The sequence below is a fragment of the Salvelinus fontinalis genome, chromosome 15 (genome assembly GCF_029448725.1).
Source record: "Salvelinus fontinalis isolate EN_2023a chromosome 15, ASM2944872v1, whole genome shotgun sequence".
Lineage (NCBI taxonomy): Eukaryota > Metazoa > Chordata > Actinopteri > Salmoniformes > Salmonidae > Salvelinus > Salvelinus fontinalis.
In genome coordinates, this window is record NC_074679.1 from 38,879,563 (window position 1) to 38,907,349 (window position 27,787).

At 41.9% G+C, this 27,787-nt stretch overlaps 3 protein-coding genes and 1 long non-coding RNA gene across 11 annotated transcripts in view; 2 read left to right on the top strand and 2 right to left on the bottom strand.

Annotated features, from left to right (window-relative positions):
* The window catches only part of syne1b (spectrin repeat containing, nuclear envelope 1b), a 145,967-nt gene extending 140,499 nt beyond the window's left edge, over positions 1-5,468 (top strand). For all 6 annotated transcript variants that reach the window (XM_055863726.1, XM_055863731.1, XM_055863727.1 and 3 more), the window contains 5 exons: positions 354-482; positions 778-990; positions 1,241-1,336; positions 2,386-2,456; positions 4,169-5,468. In XM_055863726.1, the coding sequence (XP_055719701.1) occupies positions 354-482; positions 778-990; positions 1,241-1,336; positions 2,386-2,456; positions 4,169-4,409 (750 nt within the window). In that variant the 3' untranslated portion in view covers positions 4,410-5,468. The remainder of the gene's footprint in view (positions 1-353; positions 483-777; positions 991-1,240; positions 1,337-2,385; positions 2,457-4,168) is intronic.
* ccdc170 (coiled-coil domain containing 170) lies at positions 5,463-11,570 on the bottom strand. Of its 3 annotated transcripts, none has more exons than XM_055863734.1 (10): positions 11,384-11,570; positions 10,411-10,593; positions 9,976-10,161; positions 9,773-9,898; positions 9,325-9,525; positions 7,423-7,596; positions 6,973-7,122; positions 6,565-6,654; positions 6,110-6,313; positions 5,463-5,974 (listed from the first exon to the last, which is right to left on the bottom strand). In XM_055863734.1, exons 1-10 carry the CDS (start codon positions 11,426-11,428, stop codon positions 5,717-5,719), a joined length of 1,617 nt encoding a protein of 538 aa, XP_055719709.1. In that variant the 5' UTR covers positions 11,429-11,570; the 3' UTR covers positions 5,463-5,716. The 3 variants fall into 3 exon arrangements, with proteins under 3 accessions (XP_055719709.1, XP_055719708.1, XP_055719710.1); XM_055863733.1 differs by having other exon boundaries at positions 6,565-6,657; positions 11,384-11,568; XM_055863735.1 differs by lacking the exon at positions 6,565-6,654 and having other exon boundaries at positions 11,384-11,568.
* LOC129811943 (uncharacterized) lies at positions 11,536-13,422 on the top strand. Its single transcript, XR_008752958.1, has 2 exons — positions 11,536-11,771; positions 12,330-13,422. It is a non-coding gene; the product is annotated as an uncharacterized LOC129811943 (long non-coding RNA).
* A 99-nt stretch (positions 13,423-13,521) lies between these two features.
* Positions 13,522-27,459, bottom strand: LOC129811940 (A-kinase anchor protein 12-like). The gene is made up of 4 exons (XM_055863732.1): positions 27,167-27,459; positions 21,825-21,924; positions 15,468-21,571; positions 13,522-15,360 (listed from the first exon to the last, which is right to left on the bottom strand). Exon 3 carries the CDS (start codon positions 20,877-20,879, stop codon positions 15,510-15,512), a length of 5,370 nt encoding a protein of 1,789 aa, XP_055719707.1. The 5' UTR covers positions 20,880-21,571; positions 21,825-21,924; positions 27,167-27,459; the 3' UTR covers positions 13,522-15,360; positions 15,468-15,509.
* Positions 27,460-27,787: the final 328 nt, after the last annotated feature.

Genomic DNA, 27,787 nt, shown 5'->3' on the forward strand with positions numbered 1-27,787 from the left:
TCAAAGTACTTTGCTCCCTCTTTAAAAATGTTGTTTGGTGAATGATGGGTGACTCACGTCATTTGTAACAAATTTCAGTAAATTATTGTTGATAGCATTTCCATGATGAAGATTAAGAAGTAGACCAGTCTACTGTTGACTTAATCAAAGATCCAAAACTGGACAGATATTGTTTGCATGTTTGACAACTGAGACAGTCTCAATGTCCTGGACATCAAAAACAAGGTTTATCAATAGTTAGACATATTAAATATGTTACTTTTGGTAGAAGCCATGACTTTTGATAGAAGGTGGCGTAGAGTGCTGAGTACTCCATCGTCTTCGCATTTGTATTCACATCTCGTCTCCTGTAGGACTTCCATGAGATGAGTCACGGCCTGCTACTGTGGCTGGAGAACATTGACCGCAGGAGGAACGAGATCGTTCCCATTGACCCCATCCAGGACAGCGACACCCTCCACGATCACCACAAAACACTCATGGTCGGTAGAGAAGCCTTATGTTGATGTGTAATCCTGAAACTCAGAACCAAATCTTGTTTGTCACGAGAGGCTAGTTAAACTGTTTTTTTTTAGGGATCCGTTTGACCCAGAATCTCTAATATTGATTCCTTTATGATTAGTTGTTTGGAATGCAAGGTAATTTATTGATCAGAGATCTGACTGCAATGTAGTCAATCTTGAACATGCAAAAACCATATTCTGTGAATCACTGACTCCTTGCACTATGAAAGTGATCCTGAGCCACCATTTTATCTCCACTCCTCTCCTTTTACAGCAAATCCGTGGTGAGTTGCTGGACTCCCAGAGGAAAGTGTCGTCCTTGCAGGACATGTCCCTGCAGCTGCTGGTCAACAGCGATGGCAGCGACTGTCTGGAGGCCAAAGAGAAGGTGCACGTCATCGGGAACCGCCTCAAACTGCTCTTCAAGGAGGTGACCAGAGACCTCAGAGAGCTGGAGAAGATTCTGAACATCACCAGCAGCCAACAGGTCAGAACAGCAGCGCTTGTACTGTACAATTAAATAGAGCAAATGAATGCACCTCTAATGCAGTACAAATTACACAATAAAAAATAGTACAGGAGGAAAGTTTGGAGCCTTTCTTTACTGTATCTAACACAATTTCTCATGCTCGGCCCCTCCCTCCCTCTGTGTGTGAGTGTGTGTGTCTCTGCCTTTCTGTCTCTCCCTCCCCCTACTCTCGCTCTCTTCCTTCGGTCCTGTCTCTCTCTCCTCTCAGGACCTGTCTTCATGGTCGTCGGCTGATGAGCTGGACACCACCTCTGGTTCCATCAGCCCGGTGTCGGGCAGGAGCACGCCAAGTCGCCGTCGATCGGTAACGTATAGTAGTCCTCCTGACGTAACATGGTGCCCTACCAGAAGGTGTTTTGGTACTCCCCGAAAGGCCCAGACAGTGCATCACTTGTGCCCCCGAATGCAACGCTCAGTTTTCTCCAGTTTAAGCCCATGCAGAGTCACTCCCTCCCACCATCCCAGGACCTCTCCTTCTCACCTCTGATCTGTACACCGACTTTATATACTTTTCCCTCCACACTCTGATCCTGTTTCCACACCTTTACACCTTGCATGTCTTCTTTTCCCCGAGCCAAACCTACCAGAGTTTTGGAGACATGGTTATTCCCGCTCTTTTTTCATTCTTTTTTCTTTCCCCCTTTTTTCTTTCCCCCTTTCTCTTCTTGATTGACTTGACTTCAATTTCTACCCAAATTTGAACATTTGAAGTCAACATGTCTTTACATCCCAAATTCTTCCCCCTAAACTTCTACTTCTACCTGACTGACTCTTTCTTGTTTTGTTCTTTCGTGTTCTGTAGTTGTAGGTCCCTGTAGTGTAGTGCTCAAGGAATACTGGCTCTTTGATACTGCTGAAAACACAAAGTAGAACATTTAATCCTGCTTGGTTTTTATCAATCCAATTCTCCAATTTCTTTTATGTTTTTCTCTGAAGTAATGACTTGTTTTTTTTAAGTCAATCCCGATGATTGATCTCAATGATTTTAAGATACAGCACATGTATATCTTAAATGTCTTACGTCTGTCTCCCACATAGCAAGTCATTCATCCTATAATATAGGACATAGTACAAATTGTGCTTCAGCAGCGTATGAATTCACTCTGTTCAAAATAACAGCATGGCCATTCAGCTGTAGCGGTTCAAAGTAGCTGTACACTTTGAAAAAAGCGTTTCCTTGTTTTCCATTGAATTATCTCTCTTATTGTCACCTTCCTTCACACATCTGATTTTGTTGCTGCCTTTCTATTCTTTCATTTTGGGTAATTCCTTTTCATCGGTAGCTTTGTTCTTTATTTGCCTGGGACTGAAACATACTTTCTTTCTTTTACCCCCCCTGTTCATTGCAAACAGCAACGGGGCAAATGTAGTCTGTCACAGCAGACCTCTGGACCCTCTGTGAGCAGTCCACACAGACCACACAGGTACCTTTCTCCTGGTTTCTAGAACACCCGGAAGATAATGGAACTCATGGAACATGTTACACCTGTTCTGAAACCGCAGTCCGTTGTGCTGCACTGCGCACATACAGTACAGGGCAACGCTACAGTGCAACAACAACAAAAAATGTACGATACAGGGATAGAAAACCCTGAGTGCTGTTTTTTACTTACTACCAAAGGTTCATAAAAGGTTAATGAAAAATGAATTCCATCATCTTCTACCATTCTAGATACTATGTAGAGGCTAGGGGTTTACAGTAGGTGGTGGTTATATCCCACAAATCCTTTACACTACAGTTCCGCAAAATATAATGAGACTTGCAAGCCTCTTCGCCGCCAATGTCCTCGGCTGCTTGATTAACTACGCTACCCAGAATGCACCGCGAGTGCTTAACATACTGTAAACAGTTTCTCTAATACAGGGCCCTTAACGCTCCTTTTTCTACTGCTGATGGGCGCACACAGTTTTTCTTTTGAATTGCCAAGCCAGCAAGTGTCTGCAATGAACAATATGATGGCAGCAAGTCTATCTCTCTCTTCCTTTCTCTTTCTTTCTCTTGTGTGTGACATCTCTTCTTCTATTTCACATAACTAATCCACCATCTCCCCCTCGCTCCCCTCAATCTGCCATCTGTGGGTCTCGCCTCTCAGGTCTCCATTTGTGAAGTGTTAGGGGGCATTTTGGTCACAGTCTAGACAGTCGAACCTGAGGGTAAAACAGACGTCACTGTTATCTAAACACATATTATTATTAATAATTTTAGAGTAAGCTAATTTCACAGTTATAAAATAGACCTCAGAGCTACGTAAAACAGATCAACATCAGGTATCACATATTTACATGCCGCAAAGTCACTGTACTGTAACTCTTCTCAGCTGTTGTTTTGTTACTTGACATCCCTTGTCGTTGTCCAAACAGGTCATTTAACGTATTTAGTAGCAATTTAGTGTTACTGTCAGAGCTGGGATCAATTGAGCAAATTCAAGAAGTATCATTGCTTTTCAGTTTTGAGTTTACTTCCTGAATTGACTGATTCGGGTCCTCTCAGTTTGACAGCAGCCAATGTCTTTCACAGTCAGATGAGGGTGTATTACGATGCTTCTGCTGCTGACTAATGCTAAAAGAAGAGCAGAGCTACAGCTACCCCCTTTAAAACAGACTGCTCTATGCTGCTATGCTCCTGTCTTGGCATGCTTTTTAACAGGATATGAACTCATCAGAGAGACCTTGTAGGACTATCTAAATGTTCAACTGCTACTTTTTGTCTCGCACCCTAACACCTCGCATCCTTGAGAAAGGAATGTCAGCTCCACATATTTACTTCATGGGTTTGAAAGGATTGTGTTTCTTGAAAATGTGTGTCAAGTGATATTCAAATGACTCAGTCAGTGTATTGATCACAGATATCGTTTGGTTATTCGATCATGTTTGTGGAGATGCACAGTTTGTCATCGTAATCGTAGTTCAAGAACTACCATGCTGTAGTTCCTCAAGATCATTTGGGATAGTTTATATCTTATAACTAAATAGTTTATTTATTTTATTTTTTGATTCTAATGATCCTAATTACAGTGCATAAGGTAAACATGGATGGATGTGTGGTCTGGATGCAGATCCGTAGCTTTACAGGTGTCATAACCTAAATCTACTTGGCTTGGTGTTGTTGTGTGCTCCCCGTATCGTGTTTAATCAGGTCTCCCAACGTCGCTGGGTCCGCTTCCTCCCCTTCTGAGGCCGAGGTGATACCATCGTCATTCTTGTACCGCGTCCTGTGGGTGGCGGTGCCCCTCCAGTTGCTCCTCCTCCTGCTGCTGGTGGGCATGGCCTGCCTGGTGCCAATGTATGAGTGGGATTTCAGCTGCAGCCAGTCCAATAACTTTGCCCGTTCCTTCTACCCCATGCTCAAATACACCAACGGGCCCCCTCCTGTATAGTCTATCATGACAGACCAAACATTTGGTTCTGGGTGCCGAGCGAGATTACTTCCGGTATGTTCCAGCCTGGCCCTGGTATGGAGACGAACCTGAGGAGGACAGTTGGGGTTTTTGAACATCATCACAGTCTGGGTTTTTGAATTGTATTGGAACTGTTTCAATGCTCCACTACTTTGCAGCTTCCATGAAGAATAGCGAGATAAAGGAATGCCGTCATTCGGCTCCTTGTGCCACTATGAGCAAGAAACATAGGAACCCAAATCTCAAGCTGATCTCGGACGTGTCTTCTTTGTGTGGACGGAGTACAGCAGCTGTCTTAACTTGTCTTTTGTGGCTGATAGAATCCCTCATGTCATCTTTTAGTTGTCTGTCATGTATAGACGGAGAAAGCATTTTTGGAGCAGCACATGTAAGAACCAAAAAATGTTTCTGACTGCGGTCAGTGGATATCAACTGGATGCTGGAACTGTTGAGTTGAAACACAGCTGCCATTTGACACCTAGTTCAATACAGAACATGTAACCTGTGAATTTGCCTGTTGTAACAATAGAGATTTGTAAAATAACATTTTAAGATGACTTACAATTGCGTTTATTTTTTACGTGTATTTTGGCATGCAGTTATAATCTTTGCTTTTACTTGATATGTGTTGAATAGTTGAATTTTTAATATGAACTATACTGTAACTGTGTGTAAGAATCTATTTAATCTGAATTGTGTTTTGAATGTGTATGTAAAACAAATGAAATAATGAGAGTTGTTTGCGCTAAACTGTTTGACTGTATAAGAAACTTTTAAAAACATTCACCGTATGGAAATAATGTACCTAACACAATTTGTTGTTATTTTTCTAATTGAAAATATGGAAACTATCTACATACTATTAATCAAAACTATAACGAATTATAAAACAACTGTGTATTTTCTATGGCTCTGTGCATTCAGTATTACATGTATACCAGTCCAGGATTACTTAACATGTTCTGTACATAATATAAATGTATATATATATAATGTATATCTGAGCCTAAATCACAAATATTGAATGCCAAATTCTCATTTTGATTCTGTCTTTTATTCAAAATGGCTGATTCAGTGCTATTGACTTGACAGTATGTGGATCTGACTTTGGATACGTCATAAACTCATGTCAAATCCAATTTCAATGGGCAAAAAGATATATGATGCATCTCAAATGAATACATTTTGATTTTGATCATTTAAATAAATCATTCATATCATACAGGTGCCTGTCCTGAGCAGAGTCCTCGGGATGAGCAGATATACGCTTCATTCACAGGAGAGCCTCAGGGCCCGTGGACCTCTGAGAGGGATGTGACAGACCCAGAGGTATCTTGGTCCCGGAGCTGTAGGAGATGGTGGTTTTGGTGGTGGGTAGGGCAGTGCCAGGACAGGGCCAGGGAGTGGTGGTGGAGGTCATGCTGGAGGTGATGGTGGGGGTGAAGCAGGCTCTCCAGAGATTTGATGATCTCATAGTTTGGAAGGGCCAGGGCTGAGATATCCAGACCTAACATCTGAGAGACCACCATACGGAAGTCTACCAACTGAAACAACAGAGGAAACATACTTCCAGTCAGGTTTCGGATGTTCTTTTTCTGTACTCCTCAATCAAATTATATGGTGTGTGTGTGTGTGTGCATGTTAATACGACTATGTATCCATCCATCCATCCTCCCCACCTCTCTCTCTCTGTCCGTGAGCTGAGCCAGGGTCTGTCTAAGGCTGGTCAACTGCTGCTGGGCCTCCCTGGCCAGATGCTCCTGGCTCTGTAGGTCTGTCCTGGCTGTGCTGAACTTCTTCTCCACCTTGGCCTTGCCCTTCTCCAGGTCCTCCAGACTCTTACTCTGCTCAGCATTGGTCTGACTCTGCTCCAGGACTTTGAGCTTAGACACATCATTCCAAATTGGAAATGAATGTATTTTGATCATGTTACTCAACAACAACATAACATTAGAAAGTATAGTCTTTAAACAATTATTCCTAATTTACATATAAGACAGTGCTTAGGGTATTAATAACCAACTTTTATTCAAACTCAATATGTAATCTTGTAGCTACAGGAAGTCGCCAGGAAATGAAGTTATATGACTCTGCCTCTAGAGGATGTGTGGGCCTGAGCTGTCCTGCCCTCTACCTTCAGCTCGTTGGTGTGTGACAGCTGGGCCTTGAGCTCTGTGATCGAGACCTTACTGGATCCCAGTTCCTCCTGTAGTCGCTCCACCTTCTTCTTTAGAATAGAATAGATACTTAAGATAGAATAGATTCTTTAGATACAGTAGAATACATACTTTATCGTCCGTTTAGTAAGAAACAGAAATTTGGCTTCTGCCTCTCTTAACCTCACCCCTGGATGTGGAGCTTTAGGGGTTCAGTTTTAGGAGGTAAGTGCCATGCTAAAGGGCACAATGGCAGGAGATGGTACCTGGGATCACAGACCAGCAGCCCTTCAGTTGCCGGTTCAGTTTCCACTTTTTACACCCTCCCTGGGGCTTGAACCAGCAACCTTCTGGCTACTAGCCCACCCCTCTAACCTCTAGGCTACCTGCATCTTCCGGGCGGTCACATTGGCGTCGTCTCGCTGCATGGCCAGGGCTGAGCGACTCTTCTTCTCCTCCTCTAGCTCAGACACCTTCCTCCTCAACAGCTCCATGTGGAGCTCCTTACTCTCCAACCGCTCCTTCTGGATCTTCAACTGCAGGTAACATGGTATACGGTAAACATGGTAAACAGGTGTTTAAGCACAACATACAATGATACTAGTAGATGGAACAGTAATGATAGTAACTAGATTGACATAAATGTTGGCGTGCGATCCATTAAATACTGTACATTGTGGAATGTGGATCATACAAAAATACCAGTGTGCTTGAGTTTTGTTTTATATATGCACCGACAACGATGTAAGGTGTGCAAACAACCCTCTGACTATAAACAAAGGATATGTACACTCTTAAGTTGTAGGTTCAGTGGCTACTAGTTTCATGTTGTGTACCTTTCGCTGTTGGTTGTGGGCCAGGGTCTTGCTCTCCACCAAAGCCGTCCCTTCTAGTTTGACAAGCTGCTCTGCCCGAGACAGAATGAGCTGTAGCCTCATGTCGTAGCCCAGGTCAGTGGCGATGCTGTCTACTTTCATCCTCTCGGACAACTGTCCCAGGAACTGCTCATGCTGCATGGGAAAACACAAGGCCCATATTTCCATAGTGTCTCGGAGTTGGAGTGCTGCAATTTAGCCTTTTAAATAATACATGCCATTTAGTAGACGCTTTTATCCAAAGAGACTTAGTCATACATGCATACATTTTACGTACGGGTGGTCATAACGAATAAGAGGAGGGTAGCCTGTTCTTAGATGAGTACTCCTACTCTGGGGACACTTTGTGAATACAGGCCAGGGCAGTAATATCTCTGCTAATCCAGAAACATCCAAATCCATTTACAGTAAATGTACCATTATGATTTTAGTATGAGGATGGTAGTAGTCCTGGACCTATTAAGGTCCCTTTCCAGATTTGGTCATAAAAAAAGAAAAGCTTCCACACATAGTATACTGCTCCCGTGCTCCATTACTGCACCCTATAAACTGAGTGTACAAAACATTAGGAACACCTTCCTAATATTGAGTTGCAACCCCTTTTGCCCTCAGGACAGCCTCAATTAGGCGGGGAATGGACTCTACAAAGTGTTGAAAACCTTCCACAGGGATGCTGGCCGATGTTGACTCCAATGCTTCCCACAGTTGTGTCAAGTTGACTGGATGTCCTGTGGGTGGTGGACCATTCTTTACACACACACACAGGAAACTGTTGAGTGTGAAAAACATAGCAGTGTTGCATTTCTTGACACACTCAAACCAATGTGCCTGGTACCTACTACCATAGCCCGTTCAAAGGCACTCAAATATTTTGCCTTTCCCATTCACCCTTTGAATGGCACACATACACAATCCATGTCTCAGTTGTCTCAAGGCATCAAAGTCCTTCTTTAACCTGTCTCCTCCCCTTCATCTACTCTGATTTGCTTTGAATTATTAGGCTCCCCATTAGCGTCAGCTAGTCTTACTGGGGTCAGACACATAACGAGAAAGACATTACAGACAACAACAAAAAAGACTTTACAATTTACATACGTTTAAAAACATTAACATGTAGTGTGTGTGTGCATCTATCAGTTAACACCCGTCAGTACATACACACAACAAGTAGGTCACATGGGGGAGAGGCGTTGTGCCGTGAGGTGTCGCTTTATTCGTTGTTTTTTAAACCAGGCTTACTGAGTTCCATCCACTCATGGCTCTGTATAATACTGTGTGTTTCCTTGAATTTGTTCTGGACCTGAGGACTGATTTGAAGTGGATTTAACTAATGACATCAATAAGGGATCATAGCTTTCGCATGGATTCACCTGGTCAGTCTGTGTCATGGTAAGAGCAGGTGTTCGTATTGTTTCGTACACCCAGTGTACGTTTTACATTTTCGTCATTTAGCAGACGCTTTTATCCAGAGCATCTTACAGTTAGTGCATTCATCTTAAGATAGCTAGGTGGGACAACCACATCTCAGTTATAGTAAGTACATTTTTCCTCAATAAAGTAGCAAAGCCAGTGCTAGTAGGAAAAAGTCAAGTGGGAGTTGGTTCACGAAAGGCAAGGCTATAGTTGTTTAGATAATTTTTTTCGGAGGGGGATTGGGTGCTGTGGGATTATTTACCATAGCGTACTATAGCATGGAGTTATCAACAGTGTTATATACTACTGTAGTTATATGTTCTATATACTGTGTCTAACGTTAGTTATAAAGACTGTTATTATCATTTTTGGGGGGGCCCAGCACCAGTGGAGAAATGTGTGATGTTCACCTACTGCACACTCTACATGGTTGCCAGTGTGCTCACTCACAAGCTGACTGTTATGACTCAGCCCATCCCGGTGCACGTCTGAAGTCATCAGCTCAGCTTCCAAACCCTGCAGCCTGTCGCTGAGGTCTGTGACCTGTTGCTCAGCCAGCTGGGCTCTCTGCAGGGCACTGTGGTGGAGCTCTGTCTGCCTGGACACATCCTCAGTGACCTGGGACAGCCTCCTCTCCATCTCCTCCATGATCTGACAGGAAATATTGGCAGATACAACTTAAAAACATAACTACATAACTACTGATAAAGAATAACTACTCAAGGTTATTGCAATGCGCATCCACTTTAGGCTATCGTTCAAACATTGTATCTCCAGCTATAAAATTATTGAAAATCCTGATTCATTATCTATCAATATATTATGTTCTTGCCTATTGAAACTGTCACACAATGTAATAACAACGTAGTAGTATAAGAACAGAAAAAACCCTACTTACCGCTTTCATACGTTCCTGCCTGGTGCAGAGGTCCCCGAGTCTCTGTAGTATTTCCTCCTCAGTTGGCATGGAGAGACCCAGCTGCAGAAGAGCTCCTACCTTCCCCAGGAGGGCCTGCAGTCTCCCCTGTGAATGGGGTCTCAAATGGTTTTGAATCCTTCAAACTGGATTTCTGGGAAAACCTGGAAATATTGCAATCCTACCTGTGTAGCCTGGTTTTTTCCCTGGCTGGTCTGGAGTTTCCCTTCCAGCTCCTGGATCTGCCTCTCCAGGCACCCTGCCTCCTGCTTGGCTGCCTCAACCACACGCTGACTGGCCTCCAGCCTCTCTGCTAGACTCTGGTTCTCCATATCTGTGCTCCTCTTGGTCAGCAAGGCACTATCTAAATCCTGGAAGACATATTTTGACAAGGAAATGTAAAGTTGCAACAGATAACCATTTACTGTACATAATACATGTATAAAGATTTAATTGATGCTTATACACAACAAAGATGACAGTAGTACACTACTGAGACGAGCCAATTCCAGGCTGTACTGCCCTGGAAAAATATATATCAGAGCCAGCAAAGTGCAGCTCGTATCAGCACAAAGTGAAAAGTGTATGTGTTTTAAAAAGATGCACATATGGATACATACCAGTCTTAGCAGATCAAGAGCCTCTGCACTGCCTGCTGTGTTCCTCCTCTCCCGGGCCACCTCTGCCACCAGTCTCATCACCGTCTCTCTGCTGGCTTTACACTCTACCTCGTAGGACCTCACACTCTCCTCCAACACAGAGACCCTCATCCTCAGTCTGTCCCTCTCAAGGCAGGGCTCCACCTGGGGACACATTAAGCAGGGCACAATGTTGTGGAACAAGTTAAATATGTTATGTTAGTGGCCTCCGAGTGGCGCAGCGGTCTAAGGCACTGCATCACAGTGCTTGAGGCATCACTGCAGACCCTGGTTCGATCCCAGGCTGTGTGACAACTGGCCATGACCGTGAGACCCATAGGGTGGCGCACAATTGGCCCAGCTTCGTCCGGGTTAGGGTAGGGTTTGGCCGGGGGGGGGGGGGGGGGGGGGGGGGGGGGGGGGGGGGCTTTACTTGGCTCAGCGCGCTCTGGCGACTCCTTGTGGCGGGCCGGGCGCCTGCAGGCTGACTTTGGTTGTCAGTTAAACTCGGTTTCCGCCGACATATTGGTGCAGCTGGCTTCCGGGTTAAACGGGTGGGTGTTAAGGGACACAGTTTGGCAGGTCGTGTTTCGGGGGACGCATGACTCGACCTTCGCCTCTCCCAAAGCCTGTTGGGGAGTTGCAGCGATGAGACAAGATCGCAATTGGATATCACGAAATTAGGGAGAAAAAGGACAACTCCACCACTTTTCAACCTCATTTTCATTACCTGTGTGTGAAAACGGCAAATTACGTTTTTTATGAAAAAAAATAGAAAGTAAAAAAGTTATACCAGATGACATCATCAAAAACAGTTTAACAACAGTGATTTTCAAACACTATGCGATTTGCGGTGACGTGGGGAGCAAGAAAATTGTCCTTTTAAGTGTAGAACAAACATGCTTCCCTGACATGTAGAATAAGGTCAGCTCTATTCATGACATTTCTATTTTACCTTATCCAGTTGTCTGCCTTCGGTTGCTGTATCAATACTTTCCATTGTATTTCTCTGTGTTACTGTAGGTCGCCTTAAATATAATAGAATAGATATAGGTGAGAGTTTGGGGTTGGGATTTCAACCAAGTGCTATACAGTGCTGTTTCCAGGAGTCTCCAGGCAACAGAAAACATTGTCTCTCGTTTCACCACAGGGGGTACTGTCGTTCAGAATCCCTTGCTTCAGGATGACGCTACGACGCGTCACTGCAACCAGAAAATACAGTATAGCTGTTCAAATGAAACTTTATGCACAACAAGCGGATCTAGTGTGACTAAACGTAGATACTGTAGTTATGTTAACATGACAGCCATTGAAACATCTTCTTGTTTGCAAAGCCTGATTTGGTGAGTTATTTTCTTTAGGTTAGCTAACGTTAACGTTACATCAAAGATATTTATAACTAAGCCCTTCTGTCTGGTTACATCCTCATTCATTTGAAGCTCGCTATTTAGCTATAGTACCTTGCAAGTGCTAGTGCACGAACCTTAGCTACGTCATGGAAGGTTTGATTTTGGGATAGTGATACTCTCGTGCTTTATTGTGAGGTTCATGAACAGCCACAATATAGTGACCTATGACCATAGCTAATGTTGCCCAGAACGTTTATTGTAATCTACCTAGCTAGCTATTGCATGCATTGCCATTCAACCAAGGTCAATCTTCCTGCCCTGCATTGCCATTCAACCAAGGTCAATCTTCCTGCCCTGCAGTATAGCTAGCCATATGAATGTACAGTACATTGCCAAAATGCATTTCTATATGTGAAGGTTTTATAATGGGGTCCTTTTGAATATAATAAAACCCATAGATATGTTGTTCCAATCATTATTCAATATTTCACATGTATTGATTTAGCTAGTCAGTATGCTTATGTTTTCTCTTCTCTTTGCATTTGTGTACAGTCCATCCATGCAGATAACATGCTCCGGACTCTGTTGTGCGGTCTGAGGATACAGCAGCCTTTTGAGGAGTAGAACATGTTCCTATGGCTTCACCCCTGTCAATCTGTCAGACCCTGTCCAGCTGCATGTGACTCCACCTAGAACTCTATTCTATCTATATGTTCATCGTGGGACCTGTCATTCAAACACACACTCCCAACAGCGTCAGAGGACTATCAGAGGAGACAGGAAGCGAGATGTTTCGTAATGTGTCACCATGTTTCAGCGCCGGTGTTGTATCGCTGTCAGCTATCATTGGTCATTCCACCTCCACCAGACAGTTGGGTGTCAGTATACAGAGGAGGCTCTATTCAACGGCCCCTATTAAATCAGTGACCATGCCTGGAAGTGGGAAGAAACTTCCTAAAGGCCCTAGGACCAAACAACCATCCAGAACCAATCAGCCGACCCCAAAGGAGGACAAGGTGATGCCGTCCACCAATCAGATTAGAGGACTGGGAGATGCCTAATGGATGTATCTATTTGTATTTTTTGTAATAAAAAAATTATTATAATAATAATATTCCCTAGGGTTATTCAACAATCAAAATGATTTGTAGCTCAATGACTGTCAACACAGTTACATGCTTGGTTCGACACTGAAGGAGATGACGCATCAGTTGTCACAAATATGAGGCATTTTCGGGAAGGTAGAAAGAATTGCGAATGTGCGATTCGTCACGTTTGAATCGGTTTTCTGACTGATGCATGCTACATTTGGATGGGTTTGGGGTCCGTGGACCGACGCAGTCCTATTTTAAACATTTTAATAAGGGACTGATGCGTATCGGTGAGTCATTACATCCCCATCATTAATATATGCATGTTTTTTGGGGCTTTATATGCTTGGAGCAGCAGGTGTTTTAGCTTTATATGCTTGGAGCCGCAGGTCATTTAGAAGATGCCAATTGTCTGTGGTCTTGCCATGTCAAATGTTATTCACATTCATATGAGCCATGAAGATCTACAGCACATACATTTGGTGACAGCTGTCATCTCCTTTTATGAAGTTTGTTGTGTGTTTGATTTGATAAAATAAAGTAGACTGAACTAACTTGCGTATTGTCATCACGTCTTGCTGTATTTAGTATAGGTAGAAGCATAGTGATAGAACCTTAACTCATCTGTAAGAAAGACCCCGAGAGGCTCAGAGTGGTCCTTCAAGCCGGATGTAAATAGTTTTCATTTATTTCATTCACAGCTTTGAAATATAAAAATGTTCATGCAACTCTTTTATGTTTTGCATTTAGTTATTAGTTAATATTACATTTAAAGATAAAGAGGAATATATATATATATATACTGAGTGTACAAAACATTAGGAACACCTTAATATTGAGTTGCACCCCCTTTTGCCCTCAGAACAGCTTCAATTCGTCAGGGCAAGGACTCTACAAGGTGTCAAGGCAAGGCATCCCATAGGGATGCTGGACCATGTTGACTCCAAAGCTTCCCACAGTTGTTTCAAGTTGGCTAGATGTCCTTTGGGTGGTGGAGCATTCTTGATACACATGGGAAACTGTTGAGTGTAAAAAACCCAGCAGCGTTGCAGTTCTTGACACGCATTTAAACTGGTGCACCTGGCACCTACTACTATACCCCGTTCAAAGGCACTTAAAGCTGCATTATGTCACTTTTTTCACTACCTGACCAAATTCATATAGAAATGTGTGTTATAGATCTGTCATTGTCATTGAAAGAAAGTTGAAGAAGTGGTAGATCTGTTACATGTGCACTATTTCTCTGCTTCCCATTCTTAAGTTTAGTTTTTGCGTCTTTTACTTTCAGTTTTGTACACCAGCTTCAAACAGCTGAAAATACAATATGTTTGATTATGGAAAATATATTTTAGATGGTACAATGATTCTCTACACTATACTTGCTTGTTTTGTCACATAAACTTAAATTAAGCGAACTATTAGAAATTTAGCAACCAGGAAATAGCAGAGCGATTTCTGCATAGCATCTTTAAATATTTTGTCCATGTCTCAATTTTCTCAAGGCTTAAAAATCCTTCTTTAACCTACCCACACCCCCCACCCTGCCCATCTACACTGAATTTGAAGTGGATCTAACAAATTACATCAATAAGGGGTCATAGCTTTCACCTGGATTCACCTCAGTCTATGTCATGTTCTTAATGTTTTGTATACTCCGTGTATATTCACAGGCAAAAAAAATGAATACACAAATATAGTTCTGTTGATAAGTTTGTCTGTGACCGATACATCACGTAACTCGTGATAAAATACACATTTTGAAGTAGTATTTTGGTCTGTGTCAGCTAACCATTGCAGTGCATAGTTTGAAAACTTGGCAATTCAACTATAATTGTGAGATAATGAAGATGGATGGCAATATTCATAGGAATGATGATAAATATAATACAAATTCCAGTCACTACACATGACTAGAGCAAATGTTCTATTACCGGTATGTGCTGAGTCGAGCAAACATTTAGTGTCTGACAGAAGACAGTGATAATACAGTAACATCGCGAACAAATCTACATACCTGTATATCTAATCACAGTTTGTCTTTGCATTGTTTTGGTGAGCAGTGGGGTACATATGTCCTGTGTTGAATGTAAGTGTATTATATGTTGATAAATGGAAGGTTTCTGTTCAATCCACAAATTACATTAACGCTAAAGAACACTAAACTCAGATAAATATACTCTGTGTAATAGAAGGACAAACAGGACAAACATTTTCAAAAATGTTAACATAAATATTATATAATATACATTATTGTACCTGCAAGTTCTGATAAAATGACATGGTTCCTTGAAAAGGAACACGAATTGTATTTAAATAAGTAGACGTAATTACACATACAGTTAAACTTTGATATAATAACATTGAAACTAACATTTAATGTATTCAACGATCTGAAGAATGTCTCCATTAGCTCCGTTGTGGTGGGCCATCCTTCATGTGTGGACTTCTATCTTCTCTTTCAGGTAGTCCAGCACTCCTTTAGCTCGTTAAACCTAAGAGAAGAAAGTCCAGGAGACAAGTTCAGGAGACATTATATTTGTGTACTTCTTCTTACTTAAATACAAAGTAGAATACCAAGAAATGTAAAGGACTGACTTACCAGTTCATGATACGTCAGTTTGGTGGAATGGCTTCAGTCTTATTAGGTATCACCTCTAGACAGAAAGCTTTGAGGCTCAAGTGCAATATCAAATATATCTTCACTGTCCTGCAGCGTCTTCTCTACTCCTCTATCTGTTTTTTTGTATAGAACTTCCAAGATATGGGATTTTACTGTGCCAATATCTTCCTCAGCATCCAGCCACAGTTCTAGGTCATTCTCTTCCTCTATGTGTGGGTTAGACCCTACTGCATTGGTCATGACCTGTTCTGTTTCAGGGTTTAGGGTGTACAGCACTGTTGCAGGTGGGGTATGCAGTGGCACATGAGGTGTAGTGTCACTGGTTTGCTCAATTTGACTGACTTCACAAAGTTGAGCACTTTCCATTGATTCTGTTAGAACGCAGTCAGTATTCACGGAACTTTTTGCAATAGTACTTGCACTTTCTATTGATTCTGTTCGAAGGCTGTCAGTATTCACTGCAACTTCTGCAGTAGTACTTGGAGGTGGCCAAATAGCAAGTGGTGGTGACTCTAATCCCGCGGACACAACTCCAGCATCTCTGGGTTTAATGTGGAGATGGATATGGACATGGGATTCAATAGATAGTCTCTTTTCAAACGACTCCACTGATTCCTTTGCTGATTCTACTACCATTCCCACTAGTTCCTTCTCATGCCCGCTAGTAGAGTCTGAAACATCAATAATGAATTCAGCCTCTGTTCCAAAAACATCTTGCACATCTGCCTGTGAACAAGACTCTGCAAATGTAGTGGGAACTGTGTCGTCAGGTATGCTGGTGAATTCAAAAGTGGGCTCTACAAATGCCTCAGGAATTTTTTTATCCTCATATACTGTATCAACTTCGAGAGCAATCGAGGGCTCAGTTTCTTTTTCTGAAGGTTCTTGTGCATTTCCCTGAGTATTAAGATCTAAGTCGTTTTCAAATAAATGGATTGTCTTTTGCACCTGTGCAGTTACATGTGGATGTCCTTGACTATCTATAACTGCGACCGCTGGTGTACTATCTGGTGATTTCGAAACGTCTGCTTCACTCGATAATTCAACTTCAGCCTTTTCACTTGATTGTGGTACAACATTGGGGTCTTCTGATGAGTTCTGATTTACATGTTGGACAACTCCCTGAGTTAGAATACTGCTGGCCTCTTCAAACATGTTGTCCTCAATCTTCTCAGTGGCATTCTCACCCTCTCCTTCGTCCTCCATTTTGTCACAAACGTCTATGACCTCTTTAGTATCGGTTGAGGAAACCACCTCAAGTGCTGTCTCCACAATAGCTTCAGCTGAACCCTTCTCAGCATTTACCTCTGTTACTTGTACTTGGATCTCATGACCCTTGACATCAGTTAAGACAACCTCAAGAACTGTGTCAACAATTGTTTCATCTGATTCAATCTCTACATCCAACCCTTTTAATTGGATCTCGTGATCAGTGACATTGGTTGAGTCCATTTCAAGCACTTTATCAACAATTACTTGAGCAGACTTTAACGCTGCATCCGCCACTTGTACTATAATCTCGTGATCATCAGTTGAGCCCGCCTCAAGGGTTGTCTTAACATTTGCTTCATCTGATTCAATCTCAGTGTTCACCTGTGGTAATAGAATCTTGTGATCATTTGCATCAGATGAGCCCACTTCAAGCACTATCTCGTCAATTTCTTCAGCTGACTTTAGCTCTGCATCCGTCACTTGTACTTGGATCACATGGCCATCAACAAACTGTGCTGAAGGCACATCCTTCATCACAACCACGTCCTCTACCTTCAGTGTCTGAACCATCGCAGAGCATATGAGTGGTCTTAGAACACCCAAAGGATCTTTCTTCTCTGGGGATTCTACTTCAGGTGCCACTACGGCAATCAACGTTTTCAGAACGTCCTTTCCTTCCACCTGAGCTTCTTCTGAATTAACGGTGGCGACAAGTACTGGTCTTGCCTCTTCAAGTGGTCTTAGAGAACCCACAGGATCCCTTTTCTCTGGGGATTCGACTTCAGGTGTCACTATGGCAATCAAACATTCCAGAACGTCAGATGGTTCCGACATTGAAACGTCATGCATTGCAGCTGTGACATCTTGAACCTCACATGTGATTGTTTCTATAACTGGTGCATTCTCATTGTCTGCAGCATCCTCCGCAACATCCAGGAATTCCGCTTTCTCTTCTTCAAGAGTGAACTCCGTGAGAGGTTGTAGGGAGATAAGTTTGTCTGTGACTGACACATCCAGACTCTCTGTATCAGGCTGTGGGGTTTCTTCTGCTACCACATTTTCGTCAACCTGAGCTACACCTTCTTCTGAATTAATGTAGGCTACAAGTTCTGGTCTTGCCTCTTCTAACTCATTTACCAATTCTGTTTGTGGGTCCTTTTCAGTTTCTATGTGCATGATTGGAATTGATTCATCTTCAGCTTTGTGTAAATCATCTGTAGTGATTCTTGCAGCATCAGACTCTTCAGTGTCCTCAGGTGCCAACTCTGTGGGTACTACCTCGGTGACCTCAGATGGACACTCTACCATAGGAGTCACTGGGCTTTTATCAACAAGATCAATTTGTTGAGACTCTTCACCTGTGCGGATTTCAAATGCATCTGATTTTTCATGAGCTATCAAAACTGTTGCCTCATTCTCTTTTGCTGTGTGTAATATTTGTGGAGAAACTGAAATGGCTTCCAGATGTGGGTCTTTTGTATCTACCAATGAGAGAGTTTGGGTTCTGCTAATGGTATCAACAGTCTCATGCAGAAGTAACTCTGTATCCTTTAACTCGTATTCTAGTGGGACAGGTGTTGTGCTGCCTGATGTTTTGGGGGACTCATCTGTCAGCTGTGACACTGCTGAAACCATTTCTGTTGTTTCTTCATCTAGAGGTTCTGGGGCAGTGACTGCTTCAGATGTCAACTCTATTAGGTCCTCGGCTATGGTGTCGTCTTGAGTGGCTTCTTCAGGAGTAGACACTTGTGTGGCATTGGTCTCCTCTATTAAACCTTCTTCAGGTATATCACTGAGTTGCTGATGTTTACTGAATTCGGTAAGGTCCTCAAAGTTTTCCATAGCAGTGGGGGATGTTGATGGGTCCAACTGTTCCACAGTATATTTGGCTTGAGCCTTCTCTGCTTCAGTGGGCAGGGTGTCTTTGGGTATGGTCGATTCGGTGAACGTACTAGAGACGTCTGGCTGGGTTTCTTCTTCTGTTATGTGTAATAGAGTTTCTATAACAGCCTCAGTTGATATGGTGTGTTTCTCTCCTAGCTCTTCTGCATCAAACTCTGACATGGGGACCACTGCTGGCGTTTCAGAGTCCTCCTCATCATCCGATCCAACACCCTTATCTGCCTCGTCAGAAGATATTGGTTCCTGCTTTTCTCCATGCTTTCCCTTTTTGCGTCCAGGGATGAGTTTCTTTAGAGAAAAATAAGACTTTTCTTTGGTGATTTCGATGCCAGATTGCATCTGCTCTGGTGAGCTAACTTTGACGGCCTCCTTGGTTTTTGCCTTTGTTTTTGAGGTGATCAGCTTTTTAAGGTATTTCCATGTAGACCCCCCTTCATTCCCCGAGGGACTTCCAACTTGCTCAGGGGAAGAGGTCAAATGTTCATAACCTCCCTCCTGAGAACTGTCCAATGGCGACTCTGCAGTGTTTCCTGCTTCACTTAGTATTTTACCTTCATTCATGGGTGCTTCCTCCTCTGAGTCCGATGTTTTTCTTCCCCTCCTCTTTGCAGATCCACATAGGAGAGCCTCCCAAGAAACAGATATATCAACCTTCTTTTTGGACTCTTCTGTGATATGTTCTAGTACCTGCTCCCCTTCACTTTGCTTTGGCTCCTCATGTAAGCCTACAAATGCTGACTCATCCTCACTCTCAGAGGATCTTTTGGGATGTCTTTTGGGCGTCATTCGTTTTTTGAAGGAAGTCCAGGTACCATCCTTCTTCCTTTCACTGTCAGAGGTTACATCATCTGATTCGTGGCTCAACCCAGCCTGAGCAGACACGTTTACCTGCTCTGCTGCTAATTCTTCTGGCAGAGAGGCAGTACTTTCTCCTTTCTGGTACTCCACTGAATCTGTGGATGACAGTAGATCCTCAGCTACATGCTCACCAGATCCGGTCAACTTGTCTGGTTTACTACCTCTCCGCTTCCTAGTAAGCTTCTTCAAACCAGCCCCAGACAAGAGCTTTCTGAGTGGACTTCCTTGATTTTTAGCTTTCTCTTGTGAGATAAGAAGTTCAGCTTCATTTGGGATAACTGTGTGGAATCCCCAAGAAGAAGACTGCTTGTCAATAATATCCTGGACTAGACTTCCTTGGCTTTTAGCTTTCTCTTGAGAGTTAAGAAGTTTAGTCTCATTTGAGGTAACTGTCAGTAATACCACAGGAGCTGGCTCCTCTTCAGGAACATCCTCTGTGACGGTGACAAATCCCCAAGAATGAGACTGCTCTTCAAGACTTTCCTGGGTTTTAACTTTGTTTTGAGAGCTAAGAAGTTTGGCTTCATTTGTTTCAGCTTTATTTGTTATAACGGTTACGAAACTCCAAGAAGGACACTGGTCTTCAAGAATATCCTGGACTGAACTTCCTGAACTAAGAAGTTCAGCTTCATTTAAGATAATTGTCTGTAATATATTAGTAGCTGTCTGCTCTTCAAGAACATCCTCTCTGTTTCCACTAGTTTTAGGAACATTACTCTTAATGAGTTCGGTGAGTTCAGGGACATTGGATGTCTCAGCCATTAGGGAATCTGTTACTCCCGCTAACATTGTGGCTGCAATTTCAAATTGAAGTTCTTTCTCATTTTGTTCCCCCTCAACACCTGGACTGATCTCCTCTTTTGTTTGTTCTTGCTCAAGTCCAGCTTCCTCTGGTGTGTTTACGTCCTCCTGTTTTTCAATGCTTTGCAGTTCCTGTTCCTTCTCAACGGTCTCATATTCGGCCGTTTCCTCTTCTATAAGCTTTTTATTTTTCTTTAAACCGGCAAAGATTCCAGTAGTGAAAAACTTCTTAATCGGGGATATAATTTCTTCTTCAACATCCAGAATGGTTGGTGCTGGTGCCTCTGTCTCTTCGGTTGGGAAGACTTCCTCCTCTACTTTCTCCTTGACTTTGTCCTTAGGTTTCTCATTGACTTCTTCCTTTGGTTCCTCTTTGGGTTCATCCTTGGGTTCTGTCTTGGGTTCTTCCGTAGGTTCCTCCTTGACTTCATCCTGAGGTTCCACCTTGTATTCTTGTGTGGGTTCTTGCTTGACCTGCTTGTGTATTTTACCTGTCAGGAAAAAACGTTTCAATGGAGACATTTCGTCAACTACCGGAACCAGTGGGGCTGGTGCCTCTGCCTCTCTCTCTACTTTTGCCACTTCTTCAGGTGTGACTTCCTCCTTAGGTTCTATCATTTCTGTGGTATGTTCCTTGGTAGTTTTATTGAGAAAATTTCACAAATGTGAGGTCTGTCATCATATGGCAAGAGGTACAATCATCAGCAGGCTCCTTTGTTGTGTCATCAACAACCTCATTCGGTGCATCGTCGATATGCCCTTCTTCTAGTGTACCATCTACAAGCTCTTTTTGTGTATCATCAGGAGGCTCATCTGGTGTATCATCAGCAGGCTCTTTTAGTATTTCGTCAACCAGTTTTTCTAGTGTATCATCTACAAGCTCTTTTAGTGTATCGCCAACAGACTCTTTTGGTGTATCACCAACAATTTATTTAATTGTATCATCAGTCAGATCTGCTCTGCTCGGTATTCTCCTCAGCATTATCTATAGTGGTCTCTTCTGTGTCCTTGATATCCTAAGGAGTTCTTGCTTCGCTCTCTACTTTCTTAGGGCTCACTTCTTCTTGTGTTGTGTCAGTCTTTTTTCAATGTGAATTTTAAACCAATTGAACTGAAGATTTTTTTTTAAACATTCATTGACTTCATTTAATTTCACTTCTGTTTCAGTCTCATTTGTTGATGCCTCATCGTCTGCATCTGGTGATTCCTTCCCATCACGTTTTCCAGAGGTGGTATCTTCTCTGTGAGAGTCTCTATCGTCTCCGGAATGTCCTTATTCTGAGAAATGATAACTGAATTTGTCTCACCAACTGCAATGAAAAAACAAATATGTATTACCCAAAACTGTTAAATTACCTGATTCATACAAATAACCTATAATTAGAAATTACAAATAAACTCTTTACAACCACATATATACTGTAGCTTAATGTGAAGTGTTCACCATGATCGTAACATTGTAAGAACTTGAGGAAACAACTGAACTCTTTTTCAAAGAAACCAAAAGTAAATCATTTCTCATACACACACAAATTAACTCTCGTCCACACTGTGATGACTCACCGTCTGCAACGACCCTGTCTTCACACAGTCCGTTGACCTCCTCAGTCTTGCCCGCTGCTTTTTCACTCAGCCCGGAGATCTGTCCATTCTTTTGGAGTAACTAAAACGGAGAAGGGAACATTTTGAGATATATATATATATACATACACATACATAAAACATAGCATGACCTCTGGGGTGGGGTGGGGTGGGGCGGGTACTAAACTAGCATATGGAATTGTTGTGAGATAACATGGATCATTTAGCTATTTGATTTATAATTTTAGGACCTCTTTTAAGTATCTTCTTTTATTTATATATATATATATACATTTTTTTTATAAAATATTGAATTTAGCCCATATAAACGCATTGAATAACACATTCGTAAATGGCAAAAAAGACAGTAAAACAATTTATAATAAGGAATAACTGTTTTGAAGTGTCTGTCCTATATCTAGGAGATATATATATATATATATATATATATATTTGTATATATATTTAAGCCCTTATTTTTGTTGGCACAAAACTACCTACTTTCATTCGTGTGTATGGGTTACCTTCAGACATGACACTAGTGGGGGTCATAAAGCAAAATGGAGAACACCATCAAGTTCGTGAGAGTAATAGCATAATAGTTTGTAGGCCAATTTTCGGTCTCATGGTCTGACAAACACAGCTGTAGCTTGGCCACCTTCCACTGCAGATGCGGAAGGCCAACATAAGCAGATGATATCTCCAGCTTAATTTTTTTATGGGAATGTTTGTATTATGTTAATTAGATTGACCCATGGATGTGCCAATAAACTCTTTAAGGATTAAATACATGTAAATGCACTTTTTTCCCCCCAGAATCATACTTTCCCTTTAGGAGAAAGGGGGGATAGCTTTTAAGACTGCAATAGTAGTACTAGTGCATGAGTCATGTTATCCTGTAATGTTATTTATTGCTTTCAATTTATCAGGAACCAGGATGTCCTCTATGAAGTTATGATCATTTTGCATGCAAAATAATCTGAGAATTTGCCACCTCAGACAAATAAGCTTGGAAGATTTGTAGAACTTGGGTTACTAAAAGGAATCTCAGGCACAAATGATTAACAGTAGTGTTTCTGCTGTGTTGAAATATATTACAAGGAGACAAAGATGATGCTTGTCATTCTATGACTACTAGACAACAAAGAACAATAGCAAATGGGCCTCTGTCTCATCTTAAACATGTCAATGTTTCACTCATGGTCCACTTAAGAATCCAACAAGGGATTAGCGTGGCTTGCGCTAGCAACTTGCTTTTATTGTTTTGTAGAATCTAAAGTGGTCAAATGTAACGTGAACACGTTTTATCCAACAACAGCAAAAAAGCTTTCGCCTTATAACCGACGTCTCGAGTCATTACTCTGAAGATAGTTCATCTCTAATAACATTGCAAGAGAAATGCTGACCAAAACACACAGCAAAGTACACGTCTTCATTTATTTCTATAATGTGATAATGTTCAATGTTTTCTACACAGTTTTTGGACCAATATGCATGAGACAAGGTGCAAAATAAACATTGCACAATGGTTCCTCATGTCATTACATCGCGTTTACGTTGTGACACATTCTCGTGACTTTTAGTGACGGACTCAACAACCCACATGTACTTTCCCTGTTTTGCTGTCTGTCTTAAATGGCAACAACTAAATAGGGTGCCAATTGGGTAGCATCCATGTACAAAGACTTGGCTCAGTTGGCTGGACCATAGCGGCTGCTGACTCATGATTCTATCCATCCCTGCTGTGGAGTGGTCCTCTAAAACAGAGCACACACACACACAAACCCTCAGCAACAAAGCCATTGTAGTTGTTTCCTTTTAATCCCTTGAATATCAAAATTGCTAATCAAGTGGTAACATTTGGTAATAAATTATCATGAATAAGCTTTTAATTAATCTATTTAATTTAATTCTCTATCTATTATCTATTTATAAACAACGACAAAAAAAAGTTAGTATTTGTCAACATTTGTAAAGCCTTTGTAAGCACCTACACATGTTAAAAGCATGCATAATGGCTTAATCTGGAAAGTTATTATAATGTGTAACCTAAGTATTTAATGAAGAATTTGAGTCAGACACAGCTAACAGACTTCCTGCTCACCCACAGCTGAGCTCATGATGTCTTACAGTGCAAAGATAATCAATGCTTTATAAAGAGTGCAGACAAGGTGAAATTCCATCTCTCTCTCTCTCTCTCTCTCTCTCTCTCCACACACTTAATTTAGGGCTAGATTCAATCCGTATCGCCAAAGTTCAGCACTATAGCTCAGTTAAAATGTAAAGGTAATTACCGATTGGGCCGACTTATGCAGCGTTTACCGTGAATGCAGTCAGCGTTTACCGTGAATGCAGTCTCCGCAAACGTGGCAACATTGTCTTTAAACTTCAATCGCACTATAGCGCTGAACTTGGTCTATACGGATTGAATCAAGCCCTTAGATACATCTAAGAGTGGAAGGTCACCATTCCACTAGTACCAGTTTCCACTGGTATTCTACGATCTCCAACAACTGAAAAGTCAAACATGGACCATGATAGTGCAAATAATGAATGGACACAAGAAGATGGTATCTCTTTAAGGTTAGTCCCATTGAGGACTACATATTATTCTCAGGGAAGACCTGGCTAAGAGGCAGCATAATAATAGCAACACACAATCAAAAGCCAAACATTGACTCGCAGAGAAGTGTCAAAAATGACAGTGACACAATGTGTAATTGAATATGAACAGTCAGGTCCCTTACAGAGCTGTAGATCTATTGCCCTTTGACCATGCCTGTAAAATATGTAGCCTAATCTCACATGAAAGAATATTACAGTTTACCATAGAATACTACAGTACTTACTATAGAATTGTGTAGTGAACTGTAGTATACTTAAGCAATAAGGCACAAGGTGTGATATATGGGCCAATATACCACGGCTAAGGGCTGTTCTTTTGCACGACTCAAAGCGGAGTCTCTGGATACAGCCCTTAGCCGTGGTATATTGGACATATACCACAAACCCCCAAGGTGCCTTATTGCTATTTCCCATGAGGAAATGTTGGACGGGCTAGGAGGCATGGCTGAGTCAAATAGGAATCCTGACTTAATGAAGTGGTGATTAAAGAGCTCAGCCTTGTGCTTCTTGTCAGTAACAACCACATCATCAACATTAAGGGATATGGGCAGCTGTGAGGAGGGTTTATTCTCCAGATCTTTAACCATTTTCCAGAACTTCTTGGTGTTAGACCCACAGAGAGAGAACTGCTCCTTAAAGTAACTAACTTTGGCCTTCTGGATACCCTGAGTGCACTTATTTCTCATTTGCCTGAACGAGAGCCAGCCTGAGTATGCGTGTGCCGAGCCTTTTGCCTAATGCGATTCTTGAGGTGGAGTAACTCTGCAAGATCACGGTCGAACCAGGGGCTGAACCTGTTTTAATTTCTTATTTTCCCTATGGGGATGTGTTTGTTAACAATACCACTGAAAATATTTTTTTAAATAAAGTCCAAGCGTCTTCGACAGAAGGGATCAAGCTGATTCTATACAATTTGGCAGAGGCCAGTTCATGAAGGAAGGCTTGCTCATTAAAGTTTTTTTAGCAAGCGTCTATGACAAATCAGGACAGGTCGTTTCACTGAGCAGCCATTATGAGCACGGGCTGTAAAACAGTGATCACTAAGGTCAAGACAGAAAAGACCGGACTGATACCTATCAGGATTATTTGTGAGGATAACATCGAGGAGAGTAGCCTTTTCTGGGTGTTTGGAGTCATACCTTGTGGGATTGGTAATACTCTGAGAAAAATGTAGGGAGTCCCATTGCTTTGAATTGAATTTATTTTGGGTAACAGACATATACAACAAAATGTACAATGTGGACCCAGAGGATATCACTTGAAAGTATTCATTAAAACACTTGTTTCCAAAGTGGTCCTCGATGGTAAAAACAATGACACATATAATGATTAAAAGGCTAGACAGAATTAGGACTTGGTCAGGTGGTTCAAACATGTCCCAGTTTAGGTCACCTAGCAGGACAAATTCAGACTTAGTGTAAGGGGCCAGGAGAGCGTTTAGGGCAGGTAGGGTACAGGCCGGTGCTGATGGAGGACGATAGCACCCAGCAACAATCAACAAAGATCTGTTTGAAAGTTTAATGCTTAGAGCCAGCAAATCAAATTATTTGGGGACAGACTTGGTGGAGACAACCGAGCACCGAAGGGGATGCTTGGTAAAGCAAGTCAATAGGAATAAACAGAAGAATAGCCTATATGTATCAGGCCATAACTATGACTAAAAAGAGAACATCAAATCATGCTTTATTTGTCACATGCGCCGAATACTAGAAGTGTAGACCTTTCAGGGAAATGCTTACTTACAAGCCCTTAACCAACAGTGCAGTTCAAGAAGAGTTAAGAAAATATTTACCAAATAAACTAAAGTTAAAAAAATACAAGTAACACAATAACATAACAATGACGAGGCTATATACAGGGGTTACCGGTACCGAGTCAGTGTGCGGGGTTACAGGTTAGTTAATTAATTTGTACATGTAGGTAGGGATGAAGTGACTATGCATAGATAATAAACAGCGAGTAGCAGCAGTGTACAAAACAAATGGAGGGGGGGGGGGGGGGGGGGGGGGGGGGGGGGGGTCAATGTAATATTCCATGTTTTACATCAGAGATATTGTATCATTTCAGATTGTAAAACGTCTTCTCATTTTAGTCATAGATATGGCTAATATATATCCTGGAAAGATAATAGTTGGACAATTTCCAATGGTGAAAATGTAACCCTTTGATTTTATACCTAGCCTATTTCCAGTGCCATTGAATTCATTGAAATACTTTTGGAATGAAGTGGAATACTTTGTGAAGCAGTGAAAAATAGATACTGTATTAAATGTATTGTTGTTAAATGGGGTCGGTATCTGGCACGGGTGCTCACGTCAATCAACTGAATGACCAACCTTATCTCTGCATCCCGACAAAAACAACACTTCACAGACAGTTGAGAAGCATCGTCTCATATTGTGGGGCTTTAAATTGGCCATATAAGCCTTTCACTTGAATGTCAGGAGACATACATCGGTTTTCTTATTAACACAGGCGAATAAAAACCTACCATTTGATAATAATACATAATAGGATACATGTATAATTACTGTAACAGTGTGGTGATTGTTTATGCACTCCTCTGTCCATATTTAAAACGTCCCCTAAATTTCACTTCAGCTATTTAAGGACAGCATCCCCTTGATGATGCTGTAGATATATAAATGTGTTTCCTGTTGGGTTAATTGTCAATACATCAATCTGCTATTTAGTGTTACCTTGACATCAGGAGTCCCGCCATCCTGTAGGTTGTTCGCACTCTCCTCATCTGCTTTTGCTTCCTCGTCGTCGCACTTGCGGCTATCTTCCCGCTGCTGCGCAGATTCAGTTGACCCGGTGAACAGAACTGTAGCGGCTGCCGGTCCTGTCCGGTACTGTGTAAACAGATACCGACTTCAATGGCACAGAATTTCCCCCCAAAATGAAAACAGCAGCAAAATCCATTGGGTATGGGAGCAGAAAAGTAAATAATTTGCCCGCGCTAGACGGCTATATCGGTCAGCTAATACAGGGCTAGTAAAGGCCCAGTGCACAACTTTTTGGGATATTTATTTTTTCTTCATATAATTAAAAAAAAAAAAACTTTGGGGATATATATTTTTACTTCATATGATTTTAACAAAAAGAAGCACCCCTACTTTCCATGGCTATGGGTAGGATAGCTCCGGAACCGAAAGGCTTTAAATTGGTGCAGTATGGTCCTCCTGCAAACTCTTTTAGAAAAACGCCTCCCCGTTACAGTATTGCCTATGGCACACCTTGCCCTGCTGCATCAAGACTTCAGAGTGCAGGGAGACTGAGAACCTGTCCTGGGATGACTATTGCAACAAGCATCTCAC

Excerpts from the sequence above, each read along its gene's own strand:
- ccdc170 (XM_055863733.1), bottom strand. The coding sequence starts at position 11,428 with ATGGAAAGTATTGATACAGCAACCGAAGGCAGACAACTGGATAAG. Across the intron at positions 9,526-9,772 it reads GGCAGGAACGTATGAAAGCG|ATCATGGAGGAGATGGAGAG; the intron begins GTAAGTAGGGTT and ends ATTTCCTGTCAG. Across the intron at positions 6,314-6,564 it reads CACACACCAACGAGCTGAAG|CTCAAAGTCCTGGAGCAGAG; the intron begins GTAGAGGGCAGG and ends GATGTGTCTAAG.
- LOC129811940 (XM_055863732.1), bottom strand. The coding sequence starts at position 20,879 with ATGATAGAACCTAAGGAGGAAGTCACACCTGAAGAAGTGGCAAAAGTA.